The following is a 21,653-nucleotide window of genomic DNA, read 5'->3' as shown; positions in this document are numbered from 1 at the left end:
TGGCTAACAACGACGATTACTAAATAGTCACAGAAAACATTCAGTGATGGATTTATCATTCTGGACTGACCTTTAGAATCTGTTTCACACTACAATCAATCTGTGATGGAGTACTACACAATAAGAATATAAAGATAATCCACAGATCAATGACTTTGAACTGATCGGGATTATTGGTATTTCTAGTAGTGATACCTAGTATCTGTTAATCCATGAGTAGCTACAGTGTTAACAGTGTTATTATTTGTGTAACTTATAATTTTGTGTTTACGACATAAATAACAACTGTCTCTCAGGAATCTCTAAACACTCATCTATAATAAGCAGTGGGCATCGGGGCAATAAAGCTGCTGTAACTAACTACAGTGTATATGTTACAGGAGCATGCTCAGTAGCTTGGCTGTTACAAACTATGTGTCTAATTTGTCAGAAAACAGGAGATAATAAAGGAGTTTTATCGTCAGAATTTTTACACTCATTTTCATTTTTACAATATTAAATACAATCTGCTATTTAATAGTGTCTTTACATAGATAAATACATAGATGAATGATACTTAATTTATTGGTCCTGAATGTAACTGTGGAGAGCAGTGAACTAGTAGAAGTGTAAGTAATAACACAGGAAATGAACCAGCACTGAACAGATGCCATATGAATCTGCTTTTCAATGGAACAAAGTTTAAATTACTTGTACAGTCATAGTAATGACTTTACCTGCCGTCAGTTAAATGTCACATACAGTTTCAGTTTCTCATTTAAAAAATGCCCCCCCCCCAAAAAAACAGTTTAAATTCCAGTGATTTTAGTTTAGAATGAAACTTCCAACTGGTGACTAAATTAATCCAACTAAATGAATGCTCACCACGACTTAACCACGATACTAACGATTTCAGGGTTTAATACGATCTTACTCTTTGGAACATTACCCTCACTTGCTGTTATCATATGTATATATATACATCCATGGTTTGAAGCCAGGCTATTGCTGTTAAAGTCTTGGTATACAGCCATCAAGTCCGCTAGCATAGCACCCAAAAAGAAGTTGCGCCTGATCGTGTAAGATCCAGAACGCGACTTGCTCGTCCACACAGCCAACAGGCATGATGGGAGTAGCCCTACTGCGCATATTCAGTGGGTTCCAGAAGCCAGAAACTTTTTCGTCATATGCGCCAGCGAGTAACTCTGATGGGACTGAATTGCGCCATTTTCGATGCGATATCCAGCTCTAATAATTCATCCATGATTCCAACTCGTTAAGTCGGAGCAATCCCACCAACCCCGACATCAGAATCCAAGATGGCTGCTCCTCATCAGCAGCAGTGAACTCTCTGCTAATATTCCTGTTTATAGCAGCTCAGTCTCATTAGTTTCCATGAAGTCAGTCAGACGCAGAGAACTGTTCAGACACAGAGAACTGTTCAGGTTTATCTGTGGACATGTTGCTACGCTGTTTGTATGAGCAAAAGATCACATAGAGTGTTGTTATCGTAGATGCGCTCGGAACGGTTCGTGTCCATAGTTTAACGTTTCCTTTTTCTTGAAGAGTTAAATGTGAGGTGAATCTGTTCACAGTAAACTCTAATGTTAACAGCTGTGTTCTTCAGGTGGAGCAGCTTTGTCTTAAACACTGTGAGATCAACCGTAAAGTCTCAGCGTCCTAACCGTTAGTTCAGAGGAGGTGACTCCTTCCTCCGATAAATGGAACGTTACTTCAAGAACGTGACGCTGGTTCAGTTACTGTGTCTTCCGGGTGTAGAGTAACGTAATAAACGGCATCAGAACTTAGTACTTGACTCATTATATTACAAAGTAACAATAGTTTACTCTTTTTACTTTACTGTGCCCACCACTGTAACCTGTGAATCAAAGCAGAGCTCACCTTCAGAGGCAGAGACCAGGACCCAGAGAGACAGCAGAGTCCACAGTGACGCAGATGTTAAAACAGACATGATCAGTCCAACTGGTCCCGATGATCCAACAGGTTCCTATCAACATCCAGGAGCCGCCTTATTTACAGCAAACCCACATTAAACCAAGAAACCTTCCGCTTTAAGACGAAGCTGTGTGAAGAGGAAACGGTGGAAAGTCCCGGACTGAGACAAGAGCCGCACCCGAGACCGAGGGAGGAGTTTTCTAACGGTCCGTCAGTCTAGAGGCGGATCATAGTCCGAGCTCATGAGAACTCCAGAGTCCGAGTCAAGACAAACATTGAAGTGTGAAGCAGATCATGAATGGTGTGTGGAGGAAAAACACTCATCAACCACTCAGCATGAAACAGTGTGGAGGATGTTTCACTGTCTGTAACTTAGTTCCTCCTTCACACAGCTCACATCACTTCTATTTCCTGCTCATCAGAACCCAGTGACTGTCTGAAGGGTTTCTCTTCAGCTGAGAGTCAGTGTCAGGTGCTGCTGATGAACATGATGATGAAGGTGTGAGAGCTGCTCTTCATCCTGTCCTGTGTCCTCAGAACCTCCACCCTGCACTTCCTGTCAGACACTGAGAGGAGAAGCTCCTCCCAGCTCATGAGGGCAGAGCTCCACCTGCTGTTTCAACCAGGTCATGTTCATCATCACAGAACCAGAATGTAAATGGTAAATGGACTGTACTTATATAGCGCTTTTCTAGTCTTTTCGACCACTCAAACTGCTTCACACTACAGGTCACGTTCACCCATTCACACACACATTCAGACAGCACTTGTTGTAATTCACATTTACACACCGATGTCACACATCGGAGGCAATTTGGGGTTCAGTATCTTGCCCAAGGATACTTCAGCATGTGGACTGGAGGAGCCGGGAATTGAACCACCCACCTTACGATTGGTAGGCAACTGCTCTACCTCCTGAGCCACAGCCGCCGAACCAAACTGACGGTCCGGCACTGGGCTGAGGTGGGCTAAAGTGGATCCACCAGGGCAAAGCTCCTGTCTGTAAGGACATGTAGTATATTTGATGGTGATGATGTGAAGATGATGAAGATCTCCGCTGACACTGACTTATATCTTAGATATCTCCTATCTAATTTTTGGGAGTCCTTTTTCCGCAAGTTTTTCTTCTGTGTCTGTAACCACTTTAATTGGTTCTCCCATACTTTCTGGTCTTCTGGTCTAGATGACTCATGGAGATGTGAAAGGCATTAGTTCATACTTTTCTCAAGCTCTTGTAAGGCCGTCCGTCTCTCCTCCTCTATTCCAGTGCTAGTTGCTGCAGGGAAAAAACCTCTTGAAGGCAAAGGAATCTGATCCTCCCAATCACTGTCTCCATTCTCATAAGGTGGGGTCTCTTCACTGAATCCACATGTGAGAAAGGTGTATTAATTTCTGCCATTAATTTTTCTGTTTCCTTTGCATTCTTTCTTATTTCCTCTACACCTCTATCTCTCTTTTCTTTTGCAGCTTTTATCAATTTCTGTCCCTCATTTTCAAACAACTGAAGAACACCAAGCTCCACTTGTCTCTTTTCTTTACGTTTTTCCCCCTTTTTACCCTTCCTTTGCACCGCCTTATATGTGGACACAAGTACATGCATTATTTGAATTACATCTGGGTTAAGAGTCCCTTCCACTGGCCATGGTTGATCAATTTCAGGCCAACGCTTATGCCATTTCTCTAATATCTTTGCAATACATTTAATGAAAGGATTATTCTTCTGTACTACTTTAACAGGAGTAATTACTTTCGGAACTTTAATATCCTTTTCTGACATTGTAATAACTCCTTTAATTGTAAATCAAAACTAATTACTAAGACTACTTTAAGTACTTAACCTATTTCTCCCTATTTTATTAATTTTATTTATTATAAGTCACTATTTTACCACAATCAATAAATTTGCCAAAGGAACCAAAAACTTAATCAATATAACAATGAATTCACAACACTAAGTCCACATATGATATCTACTAAACACACAATTAATTTACCAAATTATGTGTAAAGTTTCTTCAGATATTCCTACCAACAAAAGTCCAATCCTATATAATGCTCAAAAGATCACACACTCCTACAGGGAACCAACTATCACCAAGTGTGTTCCTGTTTTTTAATAAACAATCACCTCAAATCACCAAAAATCTCAATAGCCAATCCTCAACTCAAATCAGAAGAAACCATGAACAGAGAATAAAACTCACATTTACCACTCTGCATTCAACAGCATTTAAACCCACTAATTATATTCTATTAACCAAATACATTTAACTGGTCAGTCCATTGCCAAGCTTCTCCTTTAAACAACTACAACATGTGATATGCTATGCATACATAACACATATGTTTAAAATCCAGGTATTTATGAAAAGAGTTTGTGTATAAAACTGCACTGGTCTTGAGTAGACTGGATTCAGGAGCTGCATCCTGGAGCACTCCACCTCCTTTTCTTCTCCCCAACTCTCACACAGCACACGTCAATAAGGGAAGAAACAGACAATCTTATCTTATGAACCCACACATTAAACACATTATCTGCCAACACACAGGTCACTCTAATGGCATCTTAATTCCTTCATTAATACATTATCATCCACAAACTGTAACTCCAATTATTCTTTTATTTGTCTTTAAATCTTTTATACCCACACAAACCACCCATACACTAATCTTTCTATGTCCTTTTTGGGGGCTCATAAGTTTTTCCTCTCTCTCTTTTTCCCAAAAACGTCTTTAAGAAAGGCTCATAGATTTTATTCAAAATCTCCCCCAAAAAGGCTCATGACGTTTAACAATAACAAAAGTCCCCTTGAAAGAGGCTCAAGTGTTTTAACAATAGCAAGACCGTCTTCTTGGAGGAGGCTCATACATTTTAACAATAAAAGCACGTCTTCTTAAAAAGAAGCTCATAGGTTTTAATCATAAAACGTCCTCTCTTAAGAAGCTCATAAGGTTTTATCCATATAAGACAAAATATCTTTCCTTATACATTACTATATCCCCTATTTTCAACCACAACCTATATATGCCTATTAAATGCAAAGTCTATCTCCTCAACATAAACCCCATAAACCATCCCATGCTGCAGCCTTTCACACACAGCTAAGACAACGCTCCACACACACACGCGCACACACACACACACACACACACACACACAGACACTTCTCACTCAACAGGGGCATAAAACAGATTCACAAAACACACAGCAAAATTGACTTAATCCCAAACACAAGCCACATCCAATCCTAAATTCTCAAAATCAGCTTATTCATACTTTGTCCTATAGCATGCTTTTCTGCCGCTCCTTTTCTCTTATTTTCCTTCTAAATTTATGCTACCTTATGAGGTGTAGATATTCAATGAGAGGCTGCTTCAGACACTGTTCGTCAACTAGTGTTCGAGTGGGAACTTACAATTGAATTTTACACTCTACACCCCCAGTTCCTAGAACTGACCTGAAATTCACCTAGTGATTTTCCCGGTTTTTGGCCCGTCTAAAACCGCCTCCCAGAGGGCTTTGACCAAATCTGCGGCTTTTTCTCTTTACCTCTTATTCCTCTTTTCTTCCTTATTCCTATTTCTCTTTTTTTCTTTTTCCTTCATCTCTTTTTTTTCAATCATCCAATTTGCTCTGGGCCCAGGGTTGTTCCTTCTCCCTTTTTTCCGAATCTATCTCTCAAGCCTAATGTACACGTCTTACCGTTAAGAAGATAAGGGCCCAGTCTTCATTAATCTTGCATAGTGTTATTTAGTTCACCTTATCGTTACTAATTAGGCTATTCTACACTTTTTACTTCAAACTTCTTATTTACTTCACTTCTCTGTCACACTCCCCCCTTTTTATGCGCTGTCCACAGCGCAATAAAATCAAATTTAGAACGGAGCTTCACTCCAAACATCAACACAACACGATTCTTTACGGTGCGACCAAACAGCAAACACACAACATCAACGAACGAACCAGCGCCCCATAAGTGAGAAATGCTCACCGTAATCAGCCGGCTTGGTGCGGGAGTAGGTGCGCTGAAGTTGCCGGGAACGCCGCAGGTCACAACACGTCCGAAGTTCGTGACGCCAAATTCTTGTGGTATATTTGATGGTGATGATGTGAAGATGACGAAGAAAAGATCTCCGCTGACACTGACTTACTTGTATATAGAAGTTTATTACAAAGAAGTTCAGCATCCAGACAAGCTCTGCAGAAGCTTGTGAGAGGATCCGAGCCAATATGGATCTCTCTCCTAACGGCTCTTAACACCAGTATATATATGTTAGCTGTTTTCATGATCTATAGGAAGCATCTGGACCTTATTCAATGACTTCACTTTTCAAAGAAAGGAGAGAAGGGAGAGAAAGCCCTCACCTCTGACCCCTACAGGTTTAGGTTTTACCAATATACATTATTGACTATTATCCTAAACATGAACCCCAAAGGTTAACATAAACATAGATGAATTCTTAAAGGAGTGAAAACATCTGTAATCCTTCAGACATTCCAAAAGAGTACAAACCATACATGGAACTTCAGACGTCTGTCCTACAGTCAGAATGACATGTGTGTCTCTACAAACTCACAGCACAGATTTCTACAACCTGTTACACACAGCAGGAAAATCTAGTCATGAATGCACAGACCACAACCCTGAGGAAACACTCTGACAACTCCACATGGAAATGAAGCTGGTGTGTGTGAATGAGGAGATCTGAACACACACATTTAACAAGCTGAACAAACCAGAGAGAGGCTCAGAAACATGTTGGATTTCCACAGGAAGCAGAAATGTATTGAACAGTGTTCAGATAGTGATGACGATCTCTTTCTCTGATTCACAGACAAACAGCGCCCTCTGCTGCTCTGTAGAAAACCACCCTGATAAGAAGCACAGACTGTGATCCACAGCACAGTGTCAATAAAGTTTAGTGTTGACAGCAGAGGAAAGTTGACCTTCAGCTGAAGCATCTCAGAGCTGCAGAGAACAGAAGCTTCATGTGTGATGTTGGTTCAACAAAGACTCACATTATGTTCAGCTCTGGTTACATGTCTGTTCTTTAAGCCGTTAGCAACAATGGACTTTTTCTATTGGGCCTCTACACTTTGAAGCAAAGGTGGACACAGAGAGAGATGCAGGAGACGAGACAGAGAGAGACAGGAACATTGGACAAAGATCCTGAACCAGACTCAGAGCAGAGATGTTACACTCACACTTTCTGATCTGTGTCTTCACACATTTGAAATAAAGCTCATCTTCCCAGTTTTCTCTGAGCATGAGACAGGCAGGTATCAGAGTGTGTGGTGATGTTGTGGCTCAGTGTGATGAGCTGAGCTGTAGTCCAGTAAAGACAGATGACGTTCTAACTCAGTGTGTTTGTATGAGCAGGAGAGAAAACCACAGTGACACAGAGGAAGAGGGCGGGCTTCACTCAGCCTCTCTACCAACAAACCTCAACAGTTGATCACAGAGCACCGAGCAGGACCATGAAGGAGACGTCTCTACATCTGCTCTGTGAGTACACTGTCTGTCTGTCTGTCTGTCTGTCTGAACCTGTCTGCTGCCTCTGGAATAACTGATGATGGAGGAGAGGACATGAAAACACAGTCAGGCTGAACTCAGGTCAGTAACAAGCTGCAGGTCCACACAGGAACTGGAGTGGTCTCAGTGACGACAGGGAAGAAGTTCAACAATGATGGACTGACTTTAACTGGGACACTAATGTCTTCAGTCACTGGTGTGGTTCAGAGAGGACTGATGGTTCATTATAGATCAACCAACACTCAGTGAACATCAGAATGATAATGGTAATAATGATTTGAACTGTTTTTAAACACCTCAAAAGTGTAATAGCACAAGAACCAAACAATAAAAGCAGAAAGTGACACAAAGAGCTGAGTATAATAAAGAGAAGAATCAGCTGGAGCAGTGAAACATGTGGAGTGAAAACAGGGAAGGCAGACAGATTCATTTATTTGATGCAAACATCCAGCCACACACTGCTGTTCAGACCTCTTCACTTCTCTGACATTGTGTTATGTTGAAGCCTTTTCATCAGACTGAGCGCTCATGCTCCTCTGATTTCTCTGGATTGTTGTGTTGAAATCCAGAAATACTCCAACCAGCCTGTCTGACACTAACAATCATACCACGCTCAAACTGACATCACATTTTCTCCCCATTCAAACATCTGATGTGAACAATGACTGAAGCTCCTGACCTGGATCTGCAGGACTGTATCAATTACACATGATTGGCTGATTGTGTCACTGCACAAATAAACAGGTGTTCCTAATAAACTGCTTTTCTATGCACTGCACACATGAGTGTTAGCTTTTAAGTAGCATTGTTTCCTTTGTCAAACTCTTGTGTTTCATTCCTCTGTAGTTGTGAGCTCACTGCTGATCTGCTCAACAAACCAAGGTCAGTAAACTTGTTCTGTCTCTGTTTCCATCTGTTCATCCTCAGGATTCTTCCTCATTAGAACTGATGCTTTCAGTAGAGAACTCTGAGAGAAAAAGCTGGAAAAGACAATGAAGATCATTTCAAGTGTTTTCATGTTGATAGGCTTCACATGTTGACTCATATGTTGCTGAAAAACTCTGAGAACATCTTTCCAGTCTGAGACACTGAACTCTGCAGCATTAAATGAGCAGCTGTTCATCAGCTGAACATCAGTGTCTTTACTCTTTGCTCCAGCTTCAGAGAAACAGTCACACAAGCTGTTTGAGCTTTGTGTTTGTTTGACAACCAGAAAAACTTTCAGCACTTTTTCATTTCAACCCTCAGCTCGTCTGACTGTGAGTCCCAGCAGCTCTCAGTTTTTTAGAGGAGACTCTGTCTCTCTGAGCTGTGAGGAGGACGACAGCTCTGCTGGATGGAGGCTGTGGAGGACGACAACCAAACAAACCAGAGCTGAGTGTAAAGAATGGGGAGAATCATCTGGTTCTTCTTGTATCATCAGCTTCATCTTCCCAGTGGACAGTGGAGTTTACTGGTGTGAGTCCAGAGAGGGAGCAACCAGTAACATCATCAACATCACTGTCACTGGTAAGATCAGACTGTGGAGTTAGTATTGATGAAGCTGTGTGTAAATGGATGAAATGCTGTAGTTTGTCTCTGTGTTGAGGTGGATCAGTGATCCTGCAGAGTCCTGTCCTCCCTGTGATGGAGGGACATGATGTCACTCTGCACTGTAAAACAAAGACCACTCCCTCCAACCTCCCAGCTGCTTTCTATAAAGATGGCTCCCTCATCAGGACTGAGCCTACAGGTCACATGACCATCCACCATGTTACCAAGTCTGATGAAGGCCTCTACAAGTGTATCAGCAGTCATGGAGAGTCTCCACCCAGCTGGATCACTGTCACAGGTCAGGAGGACAAACAGGATTCTTCAGTCATTAGAATGAGACGTTTCTGACTTTACCTTCAGTAAAGTAACGAGGGTTAAATTTAGAGAGATGTTGGAAGAGATGGAGAAATAAACTCCAACAGGAAAATGAGTCAATGTTTTATCTTGTTTTCAGTTTAAGAGATTTTAATGATTGTTTTTGTTCATTTTAGAGAAACCCACCACACCTGGACCTACACCCACCCCCACCTCCTGTTCCTCCTCTTCCCCTTCTTCTAGTTCCACTGACACCACCTCTCCTCCTCCTCCTTTCCCTCTGATGGAGGTTGTTGTCTCTGTCTGTGGTCTGGTTGTACTGGTGTTACTGGTTCTTCTGGTGACTCTGTGTGTCCGGAGGAAATCTAAAGGTGAGACACAGACTCAGGTATTATCTGTATTTATCATAGGCATATATCTATACATGTGTAAATATTATACATTGCAGTCATGTATGTATGCACACTTGGAAAATACACAGCACAGCACAGGCTGAATATATGTATATATTGTTAATATTATTGTTGTTATTGTTGCATACTACTGCTGCTCGCCATTTGCACTATATACTGGTTATATTCTATTTTATACTCTTGTATTATTCTATCTTGTACTGTATTTTTGTTGCATTCACATACGGACTACTGTAACAACCGAATTTCCCTTCGGGGATGAATAAAGTCTTCTATCTATCTATCTATCTATCTATCTATCTATCTATCTATCTATTTACATTCTGTTTCTGTTGATGTTCATGTTTCCAGATTTATATTACATTAACAAATAATTTTCACATCTCAGCTACAGTTCAAACCAGTTTTCATTAATGAAGTTTTATGTTGTTGTTTATTTTGGTCTTTTCAGCTGATGCAGAGAAAGTTGGAGAAAATGACGTCAAAACATCACGTCAGCCAATCAGACAGAGCAGAGGTAATGTTTTGTGTGTGTGTGTATGTGTGTATTAGTGTATTAGTGTATTAGTACATTTCTGTATTAGTGTGTTAGTGTATTAGTGAACAGGGTGAGGGTTCAGTGTGAACAAGTGTAGACAGACAAACTGTGCTTCTGTCTTTGTGAGGACTATTTTGGGTTTGAATTCATCTTAAAATCTGAGGACATGGTTTTAAATTAATGACACTGAGGAAAGTGAGGACATTATAACAAAGTGGGGACATGTTGTATTAGTGATATTCTAAAATATGAGGACTCTTTGAAAACTGAGGACATTTTTAGAGATTTACTGCAGTTTTACAGCACACTCTGAGGACACTTTGCAATGTGGGGACATTTCATAAAGTGGGGTGTTTTTATGAAGTGAGGACAGTTTGGCATGGGAGGAGTTATTCTGGAAGTCAGGACAATGTTTTTGAAAATAGACACAGTCATGAATTATGGGGACAGTCTGTGATGTGGGGACATGTTATAAAGTAAGGGTATTTTTATGAGGACTTTTTTACAAAGTGAGGACATTTGTATAAAATAAAGATGCTCATTATTTCTGCAGGACATTTTTACTCATTTGATGTGACTGAGTTTTACTGTGAAAGATACATTAACATGCAGCATTAACAACACACTGTCCTTACATTTGGTTTGTTTTAAAGATAAAAACATCAGCTTCATCAGATTGAATCCTCTTCAGTCCATGAGGTTTCAGACTGTAGTGTAGTGTGCTGTGTTGAAGACAGTGTGTGCTGTGGTTGGTTGGTTGGACTGTGTGTTTGTACCCTGCAGTGAATCAGTCAACAGAAGCTAACAGCTCTGTGGTCGTCCAGTTTCCTGTTTCTGCTCAACCTGCACATGTTTCACTGCAGAGATATTATTAGACTAAAGACAGAAAACATCGAGTTTAGACCTTTACACATTCATGTCTCTGTTCACTCTGCACACAGACAATATGGAAACTGTTTTACTCTTTAATGTGAATAATAATTACATGAAGTGAACTTCCATCAGGAATATCCACTGTTTTCAGTCTGAATATGATGAAACATATAGAAAATGAGCAGAGTTGGACTTTATGAAAACATCAGCTAGAAAAACAAAGAGGAATGTGTGTGTTGTCTCAAAGTAAGATTTGAAGCAGGATCTAAGAGAGGAGAGACTCAGCAGCAGACCAGAGATCCTCAGCCTCTGTTTTCTACAAACTGACCTTTAATGAAGCTGATAGTTTCCAGTTGATTTTAAATGTACTTGTTAAACCACAGCAGCAGCTTCCTCCTGTTTATTCCAGTCCGAACTGTGAAGTTTGAAGAGTCTCATGACAGTCTGTTCTGCTGTGTCTGATGGTATCATGTTTATAGTGTGAAGTCTGTTTATCTGTTTTGTCCTTTGGTGTGAAATGCATCAGTTTGTTTTAACAGAAGTCAGCAGCTGCTGTCGTCCAGCTTCCTCTTTCTCATCAACACTCTGCACTTTGTTCTGGTTTTAAGAAAAAGAAATGTGTAAAAACCTTCTGAGATTTATAAAGCTCTTACTTGATCTCTCTCTCTGTGCCGTACAAGTATCAGTGCTAACAGCAGCAGTAACTATACTAACAGTACTGGTATGAGTTGTAGTAGCTGCAGTAATGTACCTTGTATTGTCTCTTCCAGAGAGTGATCCAGCTGCAGTCTACTCAGCAGGGAGAACAGAAGACGTCACTTATGGACAAATAGTCATCAAAGACAAAAAGTCAAAGACGAGAGGTACAGCTGATCTTCTTTGTCTCCATCATGGTCCAACACTAGAACAAGAGTCTACAGCCATGAGACTGTGAGGCTGTGCTCTGAGCTAAATGCTAACACCAACATGCTAACATGCTCACTGTGACAGTGCTAGCATTTTGATATTAGCAACTGATGTTTATACCATGTTCACCATCTTAGCTTAGTGTTAGCATGCTAACATTAGCTGATTAGCAGTAAACACTGAAAACAGCTGAGGCTGATGGGAACTCCAGTTGTTCTGCAGGTGTTTGATCATAAACCAGAGTTTTGGACAAATTAAAATGTCGACCTGATGATGGCGCTATATGAAAATCACTATAGTCCTGGAGGATCAGAGTACTTATTAAGTAAATGTACACAAACATTATATAAAAATACTTTGTTACATGTATAAGTCCTGAATTTAAAATTCTACTTAACCCTTTCCTGCACAGTGTCCTCTACAGTGGACAGCTGTTAAAAAGCTGTTTTCTTGTATATGAGTAGGTTTTCAATTCAATTCAATTCAATTTTATTTATATAGCGCCATATCACAACAACAGTCATCTCAAAGCACTTTTCATATAGAGCAGGTCTAGACTCTTTAAAATAGGTATTTACAGAGAGAGACCCAACAAATCCCACCATGAGCAGCACTAGGAGACAGTGGCAAAGAAAAACTTCCTTTTAAGAGGCAGAAACCTCGAGCAGAACCGGACTCAGGGTGGGCAGCCATCTGCCTCGACCGGTTGGATTAAGAAGTAAGGTGAGGCCAGTAATACAGCAGTAGTAATGATAGTAGTGATAATTAAAGTGTTAACTGCTAACACAGCAGTACAACTAACTAGCAGTGTAAGTAATGTGTAATTGTAGCAGCAGGTGTTGAGTGGAGTTGTAGGAGCAGCAGGAGACTTGTCATCACAGATCAGACTCTACAGCTCCAGAGGAAGAAATACCTGCAGAAAGAGACAGAAGAGGAGACAGAGACGGAAGAGCACAATACTACAGGAAAGAGAAGATACTGAGTTAGTAACATGTAACATGGGATATGAATCCATACTGTGGAGAGAGAGAGAGAGAGAGAGAGAGAGAGAGAGAGAGAGAGAAGCTCAGTGCATCATGGGAGATCTCCCGGCAGTCTAGGCCTATAGCAGCATAACTAAGGGATGGTTCAAGCCTGAGCCAACCCTAACTATAAGCTTTATCAAAGAGGAAGGTTTTAAGTCTACTCTTAAAGGTACAGAGGGTGTTTCTGCCTCCTGAAACTGGGAGAAGGTTCCACAGTAGAGGAGCCTGATAACTGAAGGCTCTGCCTCCCATTCTACTCTTGGAAACTCTGGGAACCACCAGTAAACCAGCATTTTGGGAGCGCAGAGTCCTGGTGGGATTGTAGGGGACTATGAGATCTTTAAGGTAAGATGGAGCCTGACCATTAAGGGCTTTGTACGTGAAGAGGAGGATTTTGAATTCTACTCTGGATTTGACTGGGAGCCAATGTAGAGAGGCTAACACAGGAGAAATATGGTCTCTTTTCCTAGTTCCTGTCAGTAATCGTGCTGCAGCATTTTGAATCAGCTGCAGAGTCTTTAGAGACTTGTTGGGGCAGCCTGATAATAATGAATTACAGTAGTCCAGCCTGGAAGTAACAAATGCATGGACTAGTTTTTCTGCATCTTTTTGGGACAGAAAATGTCTAATTTTGGAGATGTTACGCAGGTGAAAGAAGGCAGTCCTAGAAGTTTGTTTTATGTGTGAGTTAAAGGACATATCCTGGTCAAAGATGACTCCCAGATTCTTTACAGTGGAGCTGGGAGCCAGGGCAATGCCGTCTAGTGGAGCTGCATCATTAGAAAGTTTGTTTCTGATGTGTTCAGGACCAATTATAATGATTTCAGTTTTATCTGAGTTCAGTGGTAAGAAGTTGCTCGTCATCCAGATTTTAATGTCCCTAAGACAAGCTTGGAGTTTGGTTCGTTGATTGGTTTCATCAGGTTCCATTGACAGATAAAGCTGTGTATCATCTGCATAACAATGGAAATTTATGGAGTGTTTTCTGATAATATTGCCCAAGGGAAGCATATACAGAGTGAAGAGGATTGGTCCAAGCACTGACCCTTGTGGAACTCCATGTCTAACTTTTGTGTACATGGAGGAGTAGTTGTTAACATGTACAAACTGAAGCCTATCAGATAGATAGGACTTAAACCAGTTTAGTGCCGTTCCTTTAATGCCAATAAAGTGCTCGACTCTCAGTAAAAGGACATGATGGTCAATCGTATCAATGATTGATGGTAAAGTTGCACATCAGCCACCACATTGGACTCTACAGTGTTGTTCCAGACACTGGCCAGTCAAATTTCTCAACCAAGATGGCCGATGGATGGCCATAAATGCTGAGCAGCTCAGTAATATATTGCCAATCCTTCTATAGAAAGAGACTCCTGCAGGTAAAAAAGGTAACATCTAAGAAGTAATAGTATTGTTAACATTTCCAAGTATTGTTTTTATATTAGAAGAAAATTTTAAATTAATCATCTGTCCACTAAAACTTTAAAAAAAGTGTTTTAAAAAAGATCAGAAATTTTTCTTCATTCCTTAAGAAGAATAAAAACATTTAGAAAAAAATCCTGACTGAGGAGTTGAGAATTCATGCATGAAAGGGTTAAATAAAAGTACAGAAGTATTTACAGCAAAATGAAAAGAATCAGCAGTAAAATAATAAGATCCACTACACAAGTCAACAGGGGTTCAAGAAAACATGTAAACTTTATTTGTACATTTGTACAAGAACAGAAGTCACAGAGTGTTTTCAGGGATGAGAGTCTCACTCATCTCAAACTGACCTTTAATGAAGCTGATGGTTTCTAGTTTATTTTAAATGTACTTGTTAAACCACAGCAGCAGCTTCCTCCTGTTTATTCCAGTCTGAACTGTGAAGTTTGAAGAGTCTCATGACAGTCTGTTCTGCTGTGTCTGATGGTATCATGTTTATAGTGTGAAGTCTGTTTATCTGTTTTGTCCTTTGGTGTGAAATGCATCAGTTTGTTTTAACAGAAGTCAGCAGCTGCTGTCGTCCAGCTTCCTCTTTCTCATCAACACTCTACACTTTTAATTGTTCTGCTGTTAGGAAGAAAAAAACTGTAAAAACCTGTAAAAACCTTCTGAGATTTATAAAGTTCTTACTTGATCTCTCTCTCTGTGCCGTACCACTAACAGTGCTAACACCAGCACTAGCTATACTAACAGTACTGGTATGAGTTGTAGTAGCTGCAGTAATGTACCTTGTTGTCAGGGTGTCAGCTCTGAGCCAGGGCTTTTTATTTTGTAGCTCAGTTGTGTTTGTATCATTTCCTGTTTTATTTTGTAATCACTGACCTCCCTCTTGTTTCAGGTGTCTTGTCTTCCCCTTCCTTCTGTGCTCCCTCCTCCTGGTGATTACCTACCCCGCCCTAATGTGGTTCACCTGTGTCTCATTGTCTGCCCTGCTCCTGTGTATTTAGTGTCTGTGTCTCCCTGCACTCCCTGCCAGTTCGTCTTGTGCTCTTGCTGGACCTACCAGCTCTCAAGTAGCAACCTGTTTTCCAGTAGCTTCAGTTTTTTGACTCTTGCCTGTGTTTTGGACCTTGTCTCAGCTCTAGCCCTTCGGTACCGTTGCCTATTTTTGACTTTATCATTAAATACCTTGTTTGTTAATGCTGCCTCTGCCTCCTGTCTGCGCTTGTGTCCACACTGCAACCCTTGACACTTGTATTTTCTCTTCCAGAGAGTGATCCAGCTGCAGTCTACTCAGCAGTGAGAACAGAAGACATTAGTTATGGACAAATAGTCATCAAAGACAAAAAGTCAAAGACGAGAAAGACGAGAGGTACAGCTGCTCTTCTTTGTCTCCATCATGGTCCAACACTAGAACAAGAGTCTACAGCCATGAGACCGTGAGGCTGTGCTCTGAGCTAAATGCTAACACCAACATGCTAACATTAGCTGATTAGCAGTAAACACTGAAAACAGCTGAGGCTGATGGGAACTCCAGTTGTTCTGCAGGTGTTTGATCATAAACCAGAGTTTTGGACAAATTAAAATGTCGACCTGATGATGGCACTATATGAAAATCACTACAGTCCTGGAGGATCTGAGTACTTATTAAGTAAATGTACACAAACATTATATAGAAATACTTAGTTACACGTATAAGTCCTACATTTAAAATCCTACTTAACCCTTTCCTGCACAGTGTCCTCTACAGTGGACAGCTGTTAAAAAGTTGTTTTCTTCTATATGAGTAGGTTTTGATGGTAAAGCCACCACACTGGACTCTAGAGTGTTGTTCCAGACACTGCCACCCACTGGCCAGTCCATGTAAGTTGATACAAACACAAAGACACATTTTTCAACCAAGATGGCTGATGGATGGCCTTAAACACTGACCAGTTCAGGAATATATTGCCAATCCTTCTATAGAAAGAGACTCCTGCAGATACAGAAGGTAACATCAAGTACCGTAATGTCCGGACTATTAAGCTCACCTGTATATAAGCCGCGCCCATTAATTTAAAAAGAAAAAAACATTGTACACATCATAGGTCGCACTTGTCTATAAGCCGCAGGTGTCTACGTTGTAACATGAGATATTTACACATTCACGCTGCCGTCTCCAATGTCTCACCACATCATTATAAAGTAGCGGCTTATAGTCCAGAAAGTACGGTAATAGTATTGTTAACATTTCCAAGTATTGTTTTTATATTAGAAGAAAATTTTAATTAATCATCTGTTCACTAAAACTTAAAAAAAAGTGTTTTAAAAAAGATCAGAAATTTTTCTTCATTCCTTAAGAAGAATAAAAAAATTTAGAAAAAAAATCCTGACTGAGGATTTCATAATTCATGCATGAAAGGGTTAAATAAAAGTACAGAAGTATTTACAGCAAAATGAAAAGAATCAGCAGTAAAATAATAAGATCCACCACACAAGTCAACAGGGGTTCAAGAAAACATGTAAACTTTATTTGTACATTTGTACAAGAACAGAAGTCACAGAGTGTTTTCAGGGATGAGAGTCTCACTCATCTCAAACTGACCTTTAATGAAGCTGATGGTTTCTAGTTGATTTTAAATGTACTTGTTAAACCACAGCAGCAGCTTCCTCCTGTTTATTCCAGTCCGAACTGTGAAGTTTGAAGAGTCTCATGACAGTCTGTTCTGCTGTGTCTGATGGTATCATGTTTATAGTGTGAAGTCTGTTTATCTGTTTTGTCCTTTGGTGTGAAATGCATCAGTTTGTTTTAACAGAAGTCAGCAGCTGCTGTCGTCCAGCTTCCTCTTTCTCATCAACACTCTGCAGTTATAGCTGGTCTCACAGCAGAGGTGTTAAGAAGGAAAAAGTAGAAACATGCAGACATTAACGTCTCATTTGATCCCTGCAGTAAAAATATTCTCCATACTACTAGCAGTGCTAACAGCAGCAGTGTTTACACTGGTATCAGTTGTAGTAGCTGCAGTAATGTGATGTGTGTTTTGTTTTTCAGAGAGTGATCCAGCTGCAGTCTACTCAGCAGGGAGAAAGGACGGTGTCAGTTATGGACAAAAAGCCAGCAGACCAAAAAAGACCAGAGGTAAAGCTGCTCTTTAGGCATGCTAACAGGTTCCATCTGCTTCCAGTCTTTATGCTAAGCTAAGCTAACCAGGTTTTCATCCAAATGTAGCTCAGATTTTAACTGAAGCTGGTGGAGCTGACTCTCCAGTCACTGCCATTAAACCACCACAGAAGAAGAAGACACAGTGAGATGAGGTTATGCAGCAACTTTTCCACCTCAGCCAAACATTTAAAACTTTTTGTAATACTTTTCTTTATTTTAAAATAGACATATGTTATATACAGATGGAAACACACCTGCTGTTGACTCTTCAGAGTCATGTAGAGGTTTTGAGGAAAGTGTCTCAGGACACCACCTGGGTGGTGGTTCCTGTTTTGTGTCTATATTTGTCCTCAGAGTATCACACTCCTCAGTCTCAGCAGCAGTCAGTGGATGGAGTTTATTTACATATTCACAGGTTAAAACTCTTTAGATTATTATATTTACAGAGACAGAGCCAACAGATCCACCATAAGCAGCACTAGGAGACAGTGGAGAGGAAAAACCTGGAGCAGACCCAGACTCAGGGTGGGCGGCTATCTTCTCTGTAGAGATGTAAAGTGGTATCAATAAGACAACAGTAGTAAAGTAGTAATAACAACAGTAGCAGTAAAACTGGAAGCAGTATTAATAATTTCTAATTCTAACAGCAGGTGTTGAGCAGAGTTGTAGCAGCAGCAGGAGGTTTGTCATCACAGATCAGACTCTACAGCTGCAGAGAGATGGAAGAACACAATACTATGAGAAAGGAAGATATCGAGTTAGTAACAAGTATTTATGGAAAATGAATTCATACTGAGAGAGAGAGAGGAGCACAGTGCATCATGGGAAATCCTCTGCCAGTCTAGGCCTACAGCAGCAGAACTAGAGGATGGTTCAGGTCTGATCCAGTTCTGACTTAAGCTTTGTCAGAGAGGAAAGTTTGAAGTCTGAGAGCTGAAGGTTCTGCCTCCCATAATAATATCATTAAATAAAATAATAAAAGAAGTGACTAATATCTCAATAGAACACTTCATTCTCTGGCCTCTTAGATACAGTTTTACAATCCAGTCACTCAGACGTCTTAATTCAACAGTTTATTACTGAGGTGTAGCTGGTGGTGTTGTACTGGGATCCATTCTTCCTCCTCATGTTTTTAAACTGAATGAAAACAATAGAAACACCTGTTGACATGACCACTGACCTATGATCTTTTTTATTTAGCGTGTCCACCAGAACCAGAGGTGGTCTCCTCTCCACTGAGGTAGACCTTCACTCCTTCACACCGGTCCACCCACTGACGTCCTCCTGCTGACTGTAACTGCTCACCACAGCCTCTCACACCAGACTACACTCATTTTATCATGTTTGATATGTTCCCTTTCTCTGCTTCTAATGCTGCTTCATCTTATTTTAAAAATCTTCATCAACTAAAACTAAAGATGGAAAGAAGAGACTCAGAGTCGCTCAGAGTTTCCACCTCTCAGTGTTTCAGATCAGTGATCAGCTCCAACATGTTACTATTCTCATTTCTATGTTCCTGTTTACCAGAATCTGATGATAGCTGCCATTAGTTTAGTGGTTAATGAAGTCATGAACTTTACTGTTATTTCTAATCTCTGTGTTTTTGGAGCCTGCTCTTGTTCCTGCAGCAGTGATCTGGTTTCTCTGCAGGATCAATAAACTTTAGTCTCATTAGTTGTTGTTGTCGTGTGGTTCTGTGGGTTTCATGAAGCTGTGAGATGGAAAATGTGACTGGTTCTGTTTTGATTGTGGCTAACACCGATCCACACCTCTGTTCAGTGCAGAAACAACAAACACCACAACCGCAGACTATAAACAGCAGCAACACTGTTCAGAGGTGAGAAACTGTGAAGAGAACGAGCTTCAGTCCAGAGTGTCTGTGTGATTCAAGAGTTTCAGTCTTTAATCAGTGAACTATTGATTAGATTGACTCTGTAAAGTCTCTGCTCTGTTTAAACATCAGACGTCACAGAATCATCTGATCATCAGATGTGGACGTGGACGATGGAGACTCGTCCTCTCCTCTGTCATTTGAAATCCTCACAGTGTGACTGCTTGGCTTGTTCTTAATATTCAGTGTTTGAATGTGTTTTACATGAGTTTTCTGTGTAATGAAACATTTCACTGTGTTTCAGGATGGTGTGTTTTTGTAGCTGAACCTTTGAAAAAGGTTTGAAATCTGATCCCTGAGCTGTGAGATGACTTGTTCCTTCCTGGTTCAGTGTTCCAGCTGTTTGTGTTCCTGCAGCTTTTTGTCCCTCCTCCTCTCCTGTTCTTCTCTGTAGCTCCGCCCAGGTGATACCTGATCACTGATCAATGAGGCTGATCAGCATCAGAATCAGTGCTGGTCCTGCTCCTCAGTCTGGACTTTCTTTGATTTGGTGTCACTGATGAAGTTTCTCAGTTGTTGTGGTCTTTATGTTAATAAATGCTGTGGAGTTAAAGTCAGTTCATCCTCATTTTTACTGACAGTTGTTCACTGTCGTCTCTCTGTGTTTACGCCATTTTGTTTTCTGACGCTGGCCACTGTTTGTATCCTCCATCTTTACTGAGCAGTCAAAGCACACAGAGACAGTTCAGGAGGAAAGCTTTCATCATTTATTCCCTCACATCACTGATTGATCACCTCTGATCACTAATCACTCAAACTCTGGGACTCTTTAAAGCTCAGGTCAGAGGTTAAAGCTCAGATCATCTGTTGATGGACAGACTGAAGCTGCTGTGCTGCCACCTGCTGGCTGTCTGTTGTCACTGCATTAACCATCCATCTCCAGTTCTTCTGGATGAAGTTTTTTAATTCTTCAAACACTCTGTTGTATTTTCTGGTTGTATTCTAATAAAGAGACTGAGGAATAATGATTTATGGTCAGTGTAGCAGTGATAAAACAACAAATCTAATGGTGCTCTGAGACGTTCACACAGTTTTTCTGGATGAAGTTATTGATCAGTGATGATGTTCACCACTGTCTGATTCAAACAGAACATGTATATATATATAACCTCAGCACAGAGCCAAACCCAGCTGATGAGGCTGCAGCTCAGACTGTCACATGACCTCCTTCTACGTCACCTGCAGTGATGGAGCACAGACAGTTTACACTGCCACCTGCTGGACAGTGTAAGAACTGTTTTCCTCTGAAACAAAGGAGCTCAGTGAACAGGAAGTGTTTGTTTGACTCTTTCATCATATTGATGGAAGCTAATATTAGTTTGGGTTCTGTGATGACAGATGAAGTAATTATCTGATCAGAGAGTGCAGGTTATTTCAGTAACCATCAGTGTGTTGCTGCTGTTTACCACTGTAGCTCAGCTTCTATTGATGGGACACAGTCCAGGATCTGTTCTGTTCCATCAGACTATCAGCTGTGTTACCTGTGGACAGGTGCAGCTGAGCTTTAACCTCTGACCTGAGCTTTAAAGAGTCCCAGAGTTTGAGTGATTAGTGATCAGAGGTGATCAATAAGTGATGTGAGGGAATAACTGATGAAAGCTTTCCTCCTGAACTGTCTCTGTGTGCTTTGACTGCTCAGTAAAGATGGAGGCAGGTTTTATTCTGCTGTCAGCTGCTCACACATCTGATCTTTCTGACTGACTGACATGATTCTCTGATCACAGTCACACCCGATTTTTGTCTTAATATTGTAATTAACTGTCCAGAAATGCTGACAGGTGTATTTGATGGAAAATTGCTTCAACAGGAACCTTTTATATTGACCTCCAACATGTGGTTAAAGTCCCAGAGGAAGTGATAGAAACACTGAGCAGCTTTTCTATCAGCTTTTACTGAGCTTTGATTCTCAGCTCCATCTTTTTGAAATGCACCACGTTGAGTCCAGATCAGATTAGACCTCAGACCTGCATCAACATGTTCAACAAGTCAGACAGGTTCTGATTTTAGATGAAACCAAGCAACAATGAATCCTGCTCATCATCACCAGATATATGATATGATACAGAATATGATGTGTATCCTCAATGAGATTTAACATGAATTTCTTTGAAGGAGAGACAAGT

At 40.6% G+C, this 21,653-nt stretch overlaps 2 protein-coding genes across 11 annotated transcripts in view; one reads left to right on the top strand and one right to left on the bottom strand.

The window, feature by feature from the left end:
* LOC127140086 (uncharacterized) overlaps positions 1–21,653 on the bottom strand; it is a 41,180-nt gene that overhangs the window by 5,568 nt on the left and 13,959 nt on the right. The window contains exon 1 of one of the 6 annotated variants that reach the window (XM_051068014.1): positions 1,882–2,329. The exons of the other annotated variants lie outside the window; for them this stretch is intronic. Coding sequence (XP_050923971.1) covers positions 1,882–1,951 — 70 coding nt within the window. The 5' untranslated portion in view covers positions 1,952–2,329. Of the gene's footprint in view, positions 1–1,881; positions 2,330–21,653 lie in introns of those variants that run through there. 6 annotated transcript variants of the gene reach the window in all.
* LOC108892674 (low affinity immunoglobulin gamma Fc region receptor II) overlaps positions 2,568–21,653 on the top strand; it is a 55,977-nt gene continuing 36,891 nt past the window's right edge. For 2 of the 5 annotated variants that reach the window (XR_007810440.1, XM_051068009.1), the window contains exons 1-9: positions 2,568–2,596; positions 7,317–7,442; positions 8,316–8,351; positions 8,718–8,978; positions 9,058–9,300; positions 9,494–9,688; positions 10,182–10,247; positions 11,912–12,004; positions 15,768–15,869. Coding sequence is in view for 4 of the 5 variants with exons in the window: in XM_051068009.1 (XP_050923966.1) it covers positions 7,415–7,442; positions 8,316–8,351; positions 8,718–8,978; positions 9,058–9,300; positions 9,494–9,688; positions 10,182–10,247; positions 11,912–12,004; positions 15,768–15,869 (1,024 nt within the window). In the remaining variant the exon portion in view is untranslated. Of the gene's footprint in view, positions 2,597–7,316; positions 7,443–8,315; positions 8,352–8,717; positions 8,979–9,057; positions 9,301–9,493; positions 9,689–10,181; positions 10,248–11,911; positions 12,005–15,767; positions 15,870–17,528; positions 17,616–18,839; positions 19,314–21,653 lie in introns of those variants that run through there. The other 3 variants (XM_051068011.1, XM_051068010.1, XM_051068012.1) reach the window with 3 other exon arrangements.

Source organism: Lates calcarifer, unplaced genomic scaffold (genome assembly GCF_001640805.2).
Source record: "Lates calcarifer isolate ASB-BC8 unplaced genomic scaffold, TLL_Latcal_v3 _unitig_2330_quiver_827, whole genome shotgun sequence".
Lineage (NCBI taxonomy): Eukaryota > Metazoa > Chordata > Actinopteri > Centropomidae > Lates > Lates calcarifer.
The sequence above is the reverse complement of the archived record's forward strand: the minus strand, read 5'-3'. Positions and strand labels throughout refer to the sequence as shown.